The 10,895-nt window shown below is 39.4% G+C and overlaps 1 protein-coding gene across 1 annotated transcript; it reads left to right on the top strand.

Moving 5' to 3' along the window:
• The first annotated feature begins 282 nt into the window (after positions 1-282).
• On the top strand, positions 283-10,887 carry LOC145428262 (uncharacterized). The gene is made up of 4 exons (XM_080300304.1): positions 283-759; positions 3,853-4,361; positions 4,928-5,122; positions 9,536-10,887. The coding sequence occupies exons 1-4, from the start codon at positions 684-686 to the stop codon at positions 9,638-9,640; spliced, it is 885 nt and encodes a 294-aa protein (XP_080156430.1). The 5' UTR covers positions 283-683; the 3' UTR covers positions 9,641-10,887.
• The last annotated feature ends 8 nt before the right edge of the window (positions 10,888-10,895 follow it).

Genomic DNA, 10,895 nt, shown 5'->3' on the forward strand with positions numbered 1-10,895 from the left:
TATTGATACTGCTGTGATATGTTAACTGTGAAACATAAAATCTTTTACTAAAAGTGCTGCAACATTGTTCTGCAGTCCAATGTAAACATTTTGTACATTCTCCAGAGCTGTGGGTTGTGCCAGGAAGTTGGGGGTGGGGAGGTTTAGGGTGTAAGAGATAAAATGTACATTGCATTCCTTCTTGTCATGATCTAATGCGCTCTATAAAGTCTGTGAACTAGCAAACCCAGCTGCACACAGAGCACAAGAATAAACAGTATAAACTGAAACTGATTGGTCCGCACAGCCAAGAAAATCATATCAGATGTTCTGTGGCTAAAATAACTTTTTCATCCACAAAATGGGTGGAGGTCTTAGAACGGAGAACTTAAGACCGTTAGAACTTTTCTATCAAACTCAGCTTAAGTCTGAGAAAAAGTACTCTCCTCTCCTTCCGTTCTTAAAGTGCAAAAGTCTTTAAGTATTTTGTCAGAAAGTTTTTTTATTCTGTGTCCAGTGACATTATGTTCAGTTGAGGTGTTGCTGCCCATCTTAAATTGGGGTTTAGACAACTTGCCTCATTCACGCCCATTCATACAACCACTTTTTCTGTGCTCTTTACTTTAGACTTTCTGAATGCAGGATATTTTATTAAAGCTATTTAGCAGGAGCAAAGCAAAGGATGACTTAAATAATAATAATTAATGTGTCCTGTTTGTGTCCCACTGCTTACTTCACATCTCCCTCAGCAGCCTTTTCCAGCATTACTTTCAACAAAAGGTGAGCAGTTTGAATTTTTAATCTGAATTTAATATCAGTGTCTCTGATTTTATATGCATTAAAGTTGGTCACAAATGTCAAATCTGTAAAGCAGCACTGTCTGGTTAAATATTTCAATTTATCCTAACAAACTTGAAGCATTTTATTATAGTTTTTTTAGTAGACAGACAAAGTAATTTTAAGCCTCAGTTTTGTACTATATAATGGCCGTTAAGCAAACGACAGGAGCTAGAAAGGTGGCTATCATCATCCATTTTGTGAGGGAACGTGCTCAGATATATATATATAGTTAGCGCTTTATTATTTTGGTTTATTATTTATCTTTTCCTTCCACTCTGTGACATTGAGCAGTACAGAATGTGAAATGTTTATGTTGACTTTCATTGCAATAAACGACTGTTTTCAGAGGTATAACATTTAAAAGACGTAACGCCGGTACATGTATTCTGTTACTCCCCAACACTGGTAATAAAGAAAACCAGAAACAATTTGGTGAATGCATTTAGGTTTTGGGAAGTTTTGCATTAGGGAGATTTGTGTATGAAAACCTGTAAATGGAAAGATGGCAGGATTTAATCTTTAGTTCAGTTTCATTTCCTTTTTATCAGAAACTGAAAGTGAGTCTTATTGTCGTACTCTTTCATTAAGAACATGACACTTTTTGCCTCCCGCAGGCTTCCTGACCTTGCTTTACGTGTGACTTTCCATAGCAGTTATTTTTCTGTTATCTGGACAAGGCTATTTTATTACATATTTTATGTGTTTAATCGTCACAGAGTTAAATATAAGCATCTTTTGACTATGCCTATCTATCTAAACAGCTCTGGAAGAAGGATAGTCATGCATCAACACCACTTCTTCATCTCCCCCAGCCCTTTTTTGTTTTCTGAGCTCTGCTTTTCACTGCACACCCACTTTACTCTGTCTAGGTTTAGCGTTGTGTTATATGTAGAGATCTGCTTTCACGTGCCTTTTGCCAAACAGTCAACTACACCTTTTGCAAAACCGAGTCTCAGTTTTGTTTTTGGACTTTTACTTTTTGCTAGATTTTTCTTTTCACCCTGTTCCAGTGTGTGCCTCCCTGCATTTTGTTGTTGTTGTTTTTTTACTTCTCTTATTGTCAGAAGAAGAAGGAAGAAGGATAGTCAGATCCTGTTGTTCTGCTTTGTCAACAATGTGTGTTTCTGATGAAATAGTACATGAGAATAATCTGAATAAGTTGAAACAGCACCTCTGTTTGTCACCAAACTCATTGTTGCTGTTGTAAGTGATGTAACTTTTTCTTCTTTGTTATTTTTATTTAATTTATTATTATTCATTTTTGCAAAGTTTTTTTTGTTTTTCTTTCTTTACTTGACCCCTTTAACTCATTTGAACTTTGACATACAGACAACAATGAACCAAGACAGTTTCTACATTTGACAAACATCCAGCCACTCTCGTCAGCCCTTCCTGCTTTTCTCATTCCCTGATCGGCAGATCAGGTTTTACTTTGTTTCTGACCATAGCTGGACTGGCCATTGGGCATACCGGGCATTTGCCCAGTAGGCGGTGATTTTTCGTTTTTTGATGGGCAGATGGTTTTTTTGTTTGTTTGTTTTGTTTTGTTCTGTAACGGTATAAACAATGAAAGTTCATGGATTGGCCAAAGTGTCATGATAAACTCTGGGCTGGACCAATTACAGCCGAGGAGGTTGGATGCACCCTCGATCAATGATCAGCTGATCGTCTTTTCTGTCCCGTCTCTCGTGCTTGCCCACTTTGCGCCAGAAAGAGGAAACCAGCGGATGTCGAGTTAAACAATAGCAGCACGTTTAAGCTTGATCAGCTGTTGTTAGAATTTATTTAATATTAATTTCTAGTATCAGCTGATGTTTGCTGGAGCAACAGCTGTAAAGCTGCTGGTCATGATGTCGGTTTGGATATGTGGTCAGAGGGAAACATGAAGATGAAACCAGGAAATGTCCTTACTGAATCATCAGAGCTGAACAGGTGATGGAGAAACAGGTTTACCTTTTAGGTGACATGAATGAGTTGAAGGGAAGTTATGAACTGTTTCTGAGAGATAAATAACACCAGGATGCTTTGTAGCTGACAGCTGGTAACTGTGCAGGGGCGGATCTAGCTAAGTTTTGCCAGGGGGCCAGGTAGGGCATTAACAGGGAAATTCTCATTTAAAATGTCTGGTTTTTAATAAATAATTATCTGAATCTTACAAACAAAGTTTTCATCTGATGTAAAATGTATAAAAATCCATTATTGTATCTAGTAAATATTAAGTCTAATATATACTCTAAGCTATGGTAGTTTTTCCTTTCTGAAGGTATCATCTGTGCAGTCTACAATTATGTTGAAGAAATTATTATTTAATTATTGTAATGTGTTAATAATTGATTTCTGTGCATTTGTTTTTACATGTGCATTAAATTAAAGACGATTATGTCAATTAAGCATCACGAGGCGGAGGGTGGGGGGTGGTTCCCTATTTTTGGTTTTTTGTTTTTGGGGGGGGGGGGGGGGTAGGATTTGTCAACCCTAGGTTGTTTAATATTTCCGTTAAGTACTGTTTCGAATACCAGAATAGGGAGGAAGGGAGGATGGTGTAGGTTTAAGTTTATTAGATTGATACATATATACCAACAAGACAGTGTACATCATAGTGACAACAGTGTTTGTTTTCATTCAAAGGCTTTGTGGTTTTTCCTATATAACCTGGTGGGCCGGTCTCTAGTCAAAATGCCCGGGCGGATTTTTTGTCCCAGTCCATGCCTGGCTGGACCCAGAGTGAAATTAATTTGTTATTTCTTATCTTTCATCTGAAAAGTGTCACTTACGTTAATACATACAGGTGACTTTGTTTTAGAACTTTTATGGTGCGCTAATTACATTAAATTTCAACATATCATTTTGTGGCAGGTTGTGGTTTAGCATCAGGTGAGGGGTAGAGCGAGTTCAGGTGACAGTGGCAGGGGAGTCTGGGAGAAAGAGCTGATGCCTGCCACGGTGTGAAACGAGTGGCTTCGAGTTGTGAACTAAATAAAAACTATTAGTGAAACGTGACGCAGAACTGTCTCCTTGTGTGTGTCATAACAGAGATCAGTAACAGAGTGATACAGTGGTGCCCAGCTTGCCGCTACGACATGTCAAACCCACAGAATCTACAGCCAGCTCAGGCACTGGCTCAAATGATGGCCAGCATGGCAGACTTGCAGCAGCAGCAGGCAGTACTGCACCAGCGGCAGACGCAGATGCTACTAAACCTTTTGCCTCAGTCTGGGGCCGCTGCGAATCCGCTCCACCTGGAACTCTCTCCAGAAGACCATCGTCGCCGCTTCCGTGGTTGCCGCATGGGACCACAAGAAGGGCCTTCGGCTTTTGCCCAGCAGCTGCGGTATGACGCGGGGAGGTGGCTGCATCCTGGCAGTGGGGAGGCGCAGCTGCTGGAGGCTGTCGTTCTGGAGCAGTTTGTGGAGGGGCTCCCAAGGGAAATGGCGGACTGGGTCAAGTGTCGCAAGCCACCCAATCTGGAGGCGGCAGTGAGGCTGGCTGAAGAACACCTGGCGGCGCGGACGGAAAACCCCAGAAGATCGCAGCCAGGGGAGGTGAGCATCTGCAAAAGAGTGATTTTTGATGTTTTGGTTTTTTAAGTCTAATATCTTTACTTATGTTAGTAAATACACTTTAGTCAACAGGGTTTATGAAGGGGTTGTATATAAAATAAAGAAATGATCTGTCTTCCAAGTATCTTTATGACTTTATGCGTATTTGTACCCATATTGTCATCAATCCAGTTCTTTTTGATTATAGAACTGTGATGTTATATTTGTTATTTCTGATGCCCTCTTGGCTAGCTCTCTCTTGAAAAAAACATTGTTATTGTCAGTTACGTTTTACCCTGATTTGATAGAAATGTTCTCTAAGTTACTTGATATTCGTCATGAGCGATATTTTTTGACAGATTTTAAGTCAACAAGTAATTTATAACAGCTTAAATTTCTGCAGTAAATTTTTTGGCAAATGCTGGAAACCCCTTTTTGGCAGATGATCACTTTTTGGTACCCTACTGGCCCCAAGGAGCAAACTTTCCGTGTCTGTGCCAGTGACACTGACCATCGAGGACCACTGGCTACGCTCCAACAACCATTTCCTCTTTGCTTTCTATCCCCAGGTCCTGGCAGCGACAGGCGCTGTACCTGGCTCATTGGTGGCTGCACAGACACAGGGACAGGTGCGTGAGCAGTGTGGGGGCCTGGGACATTTTCAACAGGAATGCCAGGAGGACGCCATGGAGGTGCAGCAGGTGTACAGTGTTACCGGGATGTCTACACCCAACTCTGGTCGAGGAGGGCTGTACAGCGTTCCGGTAAGGTGCCAAGGGATTGTACGCAGTGGCGTGTCTAGAAAATCTTTGTTGGGGGGGCCAGGTAGGGGCACAGATTTGGAGAAGGGTGGCAGATGTAATTGGCAGATAATGTTTAAAAAAATTCTACCAACCATTAACCATAATTCAATAATCCTATAAACCTAATAACCGAATGAGCTTTTAACTCTTATTACAATGAGATTTTAACCACTACGGTGCAAAGTTTTTAGATACTGTGTTGATAAAGTACAAGAGATACAATCAGTGCTTTGTCAGTGTTTACTCAGCATTCAAGGACAGCAATATTTGCATAGTATTTTTACTGACATGTAGTGCACATATGTTTTGGGCAAAAACATTTTTGAATATTAAAATACGAACATTTGTAACAAACAATTGACAAATTAGCCAATTCCAATGTAAAACTTTATCTGCCTGTTAAAAAAAGAAGATAATCTTCTCACAAACTGGTGTTTGATTTTGAAACAGGAAAAAAGTGGAGAAACAACTGAAAAGACTAACATTTGAATAAAACCTGAAAGCAAGTAAATACTTTCTCTGCTGCCTTATGGTAAACTTTGGTAATATTGATAAAGAGCAACACTGGCTGATGATAAAATACAATCAGCTGGCATGGTGACACTGCCAGTATTAACCTGCAGGGCTGGACTGGGACAGAAAATTGGGAATTTTGACTAGAGACCGGCCCACCAGGCATTAAAGCCATAAAGACTTTGAATGAAAACAAATGCTGTTGTGACAGTCCCATATGGAAAAGAAATAGTAAAAACTTACATGATTTACTCATGAAAGTGGCCACTTTCTCATTACTTTCATATATTGTTTTAGTATCCAAAACATACAAGATTCATTATATAATCTTTCAAGGGATCTTATATCTGTTTTTACTCTTGTATGCTTTTCATACAAGTTTCACACAAGACAGATACAAACTTTATAAGATTTATATATATCTTTTCCATATGTACACTGTCTTGTTGATATATGTATGATTTCTATACATTTTACGTCAGATTAAAACTTTGGTTGTAAAATTTAGATAATTATTTAATAAAAGCTAGATATTTTAAATGAGAATAAGAAAGAAAAGTATTTCTTTGTGCCCCCCTTTCCCTGTTAATGCCCTACATGCCCCCCTGGCAACACTTTGCTAGATCCGCCCCTGCACAGTTACCAGCTGTCAGCTACCTAAAAAAGGATCCTGGGGTTATTTGTCTCTCAGAAACAGTTCATAACTTCCCTTCAACTCATTCATGTCACCTAAAAGGTAAACCTGTTTCTCCATCACAGCTCTGATGATTCAGTAAGGACATCTCCTGGTTTCATCTTCATGTTTCCCTCTCACCACATATCCAAACCGACATCATGACCAGCAGCTTTACAGCTGTTGCTCCAGCCAACATCAGCTGATACTAGAAATTAATATTAAATAAATTCTAACAACAGCTGATCAAACGTGCTGCTGTTGTTTAGCGCGACATCTGCTGGTTTCCTCTTTCTGGCGCAAAGTGGGCAATAAACAAACAAGAGAGAAAAGCCGATCAGCTGATCATTGATCAGTTTCATGATTGAAGTAGCAACAGGAGAGGGAGGGGAGAGAACGAGAGAAGAAGAGGCAGCTGTGCAGCGTAACGACAGAATAAATCCAGCTTTGTGTCTTTTTCCATTCTAGCTAAAGGAAGCTTTAAAGCTTTAAGGAGCCGTTGGCAACTCTACTAACTAATCTTATGAATAAAATAAAGTTCACTATCAGTAACATCATAGCACCCACCCAGCTGTATAAAAACTCCGTCAAGCTGGCTAGAACGCAGTACAAGTTATTGCAACTGAGGGTAAAAAGTCAGCACAACGAAAATAAACTCCACCTAAACTTGGTTTATATCTGACCCAGATAGACTGCAGGTCATAACTTCTTACCTGAAGTTCAGTTCACCTGACACTCAGACCAGCGGCTGCCTCGGGGCTCTCCTCCTGCCTCCCCTTCCCTCATCCACCTGCTGGCCTCTGTGGAAGCTCCGCCATAGCCACCACCAAACAACTGAGTTATTTTTACACATCGACCTGCATCTGGCCAATCCACCACCTCTCATTGTTCATGCCATTACAAAAATAAAAAATAAAAAATAAGTCACCGGGCATATGCCCGGTATGCCCGATGGCCAGTCCAGCTATGTTAACCTGCAACCAAATCTGCAGCTCCATACAGCAATGTTACGACTTAGATTATATCTTATAACTCATAACTCTTATGTTAGCTGCCCTCAGTAGCATACTGTCTGAAATATTCCACGGCTGCAATAATTCTTTAAGTGTTATTTTTTCCTTGGTATTCTAATTTCACCGAAGTTTACTAAACCCAACAAACTTAATATTACTTACCGGGACATTTATTCTGTCCTCATTTTCTTTCACCGAAAAATTGTTTCCTGCAGTGCCGTCTTTCGTGCTTGGCTCTCCTACCTTTGCTAACAGGCATAGCACAGAAGCCGATGCTGCATTCCATTACACTCGGATATCTGAGCTTCACCGTGAAAACATAATCGGACATTTGATATTTGATTGAATTTTATTGTTTTGCCTTTGGGGTGGCACCTGGGGTGGCCAGTCTGGTTGGGGGGGGGGCTGTGCCCCCCCAGGCCACCCCGCTGGACACGCCACTGATTGTACGATAGGGAATTGGGGTTGCACGCAGACTACTCATTGTTGGAGGAGTTGGTGAAGGTTAGATGTGTGTATTAGTGGTGGGCAGGCACGTGCGAGGGGGGGGGGGGGGGGGGGCTTGAGCACCTGCCCCTTTCCTGATGGATTCCCCAAGTGCCCTTTTCTTGAGTATAATTTTTATTTATTTTTTATTTTTATTACTGTTTTTTGTTTATTTTTGTGTGCGTGTGGAGTCCTGTCTGTTCCCCTCAACAATAATATTTAACTATTAATCATAGTTTTGCTAAGTAACAGGATGTGGTTTCCATCAGTCACATGACTACCATTAACCAATGATCGCCCTTGATGGCAGAGCGCGCTGGTTACGAACCGGGAACGAACTCGCAAAGAGCACGAGCATTTTTTGCCGTCTGAGCGGTGCAGAGCTGTAGGAGACTGATGCAACAAAAGCCAGTAAGTAGGTGTACAGCGTACTCTTTAGTCTACAGCACACAGCAGTATTAGCTTATTTTATACACGTTGGTAAACTGTCTTGTGACAACTGACGAATTGAAACAAATGAGCGTGCTGTGTGTGTAACAGCGGGACAAACATTACCTGTCCTTTTATTAACTGCACAAGCAGTGCTGGTTTTAGCCACCAGCTAACTGGGTAACGCTGTCATGGGTCTGTAGCTCTGTCCACCGTTTTAGGGAACGTGTTTTGTATTAAAGTAAGTTACAGGGCGTTTTCCTGCCTTTCTGGAGGGCTTATATTTCACTAAAAACTATCTAATATACATGTCCACATAATTATGGTTCATTATAATTACAGTATTATGGAAAAACACTGTTTTAAAGAAAAGATATTAAACGCAATATATTAGATTTATATTTCAAATATGACAAAATGCTGATTTTACAGCAGCAACATTATTGTATCTCTACAGTTTAAGCATTTAATAGGCTTTCTGCCTGCACAGAGTAGATAGTCAAACAAACTGAATCATCATAAATACTTTATTATATATTTATTACTTTTTTATTTTATTTTAATTACTTTATTATTAGAGCGCTAGGAATAAACAATAAGGATTCTTGATCAGGACCATGATGCAAACATGTGGCCATAGTAGGATATATGCAGTATTCTGGAGACGGTATAAAATATCACTGTATGTGCCTGTGTACCTGTATGTATGTGTGCATATTTTATGTATATAGATTTTTTTTTTATCATTTTTACTCATGATATGACATTGTCCAGACATGCCCTGTAAGGAAACAGTGACAAAGGGAGCTTTTTGAGGCTAAATGCAGTGGATCCCTCTCTGGCTGGAATAAAAAAAAAACAGCACAGGTCACAAGAACACATGTACCAGTTGTTGCATTGCAGAGGTATTCCAGCATAAAACAATGATAAACACACCTGCAATGTTTTGGTTCTATAACATTTTTCTCTTATTGTTTTATTATAGAATAGATGGATGAGTTTTTAAGTGTGGATAATTAAATAATAGTTTATTGCAATAGTAAATTGTGCCTCAGATGGACAGCAAGTGGAGAGTGATAAATGAGATGAGGAGATGGGAGGAAGAAGAGAGGCAAAGAGTGATTCATAGGCAGAGCCTAGTTTGTTTCTCACAGTTTTGTTGCCTTATGGTTGCTGACATGGCACTTTCACCAATCTTTTTATTATTATCTCATAGCATTTGTTTAATCAGCTACCATCTCTCCTATGGACTTTTTACAGTCTCCAGTCGCAGCTCAACACAGCCCGTTCCTCCTGCACTATCAGGAGCAGGATCAGCAGAAACTCCTCAACAGCAACATTGTACCCCATCAGGTAAAACAGTGATATAGTATGATGCGATTCTGTATTAGATTCTTAAAGAATGTGTGTTGTTGTTCAGCCTGGTTCTATGTGCCTGTTTTTAACTTTGAGCACCCGCCCCTTTAAACAGATCTGCATGGCCCTGGTGGTGGGCGGATCAAACCAAAATATAGATGCCAAAGTTTGTTTTGATATTGATAAATAGGAGCATAATGAGACTGATATTAGTTTCTGTCTTGATACATGCTCAATCATCCAGGTAAGTAAATCCCAAGTTTTCCCAACTATATAAAGTGCAAATGTTTATAAGGTTGGGGAAACCTGCAGTTAGCTGAGACTGAAGAAGTCACTTGGATGAGCGATGAAACGTTTCTCCCACTGAAAACAGTCCAGATGAACAGAATTAACTTTTTGGGATACTGGTTTCTGTTTCTTTGTTACTCCTAGAATCATCAAAGAGGCAACCTGGCCGTCTATCTAAGTGCTGCTGCTTTCAAGTGTCATAATAACATTTATTGTGATTGAAACAAATATCCCGAATATATCATAACCCCTTTGTGTTAACTGTAAAAGGGATACTGTGCAGTTACTATATTTAAACTACAAGTAGATGTGATACAGACTTCTCATTATATGTTTTCTGTCCTTGGTTTTAATTAATAATCCAAAGAAAAGAAAATCCCCCAAACACTTACAGGTCATGAAAATTCATTCTGATTTAGCAGTTTGATCCACCATCCACCATAATTATTAAAAACCACTAAACAACTGATGTAGTTGCCTGATGTTGGAATACACATTTTACCCTAACAGCTGGTGGTTGCCAGGGATGGGGTGGTCACCAACTGGTCTCTAGGTCTGTGTCACTGGTGCTGAATTAGGCAGAAACATTGACTCATGGGATCATGTTTACTGAGAGGCAAGAATGCAAAAGTTTTCCTTTTTTTTTTAATCACTGTGCTAGCTGAGAATATATGTACATATAAGTGTGTACATTTTAAAAAGTGCATGTGAAAGTTTTTGACAGTTTGTTAAAGAACAAATTGTTTCTGTACAGGAGCAATGATTTCTTCTATAAATTCAATTATGCATACATGTACAATTTATAATAATTTAACTTCATGTGAAAGTTGAATATTTATATGCTTCCACAGGATTTGCCATCCATAAGTGAAAAAGGTGAGAAAAATGTATCTCACTCTCATTTTAATACATCTAATTTATTTATTTATTTTCACAGTATTATTTTTGCAACATCTAAAATACACCATAATCAGAA

This window comes from Astatotilapia calliptera, chromosome 4, assembly GCF_964374335.1.
Source record: "Astatotilapia calliptera chromosome 4, fAstCal68.1, whole genome shotgun sequence".
NCBI classification, from domain to species: Eukaryota; Metazoa; Chordata; class Actinopteri; order Cichliformes; family Cichlidae; genus Astatotilapia; species Astatotilapia calliptera.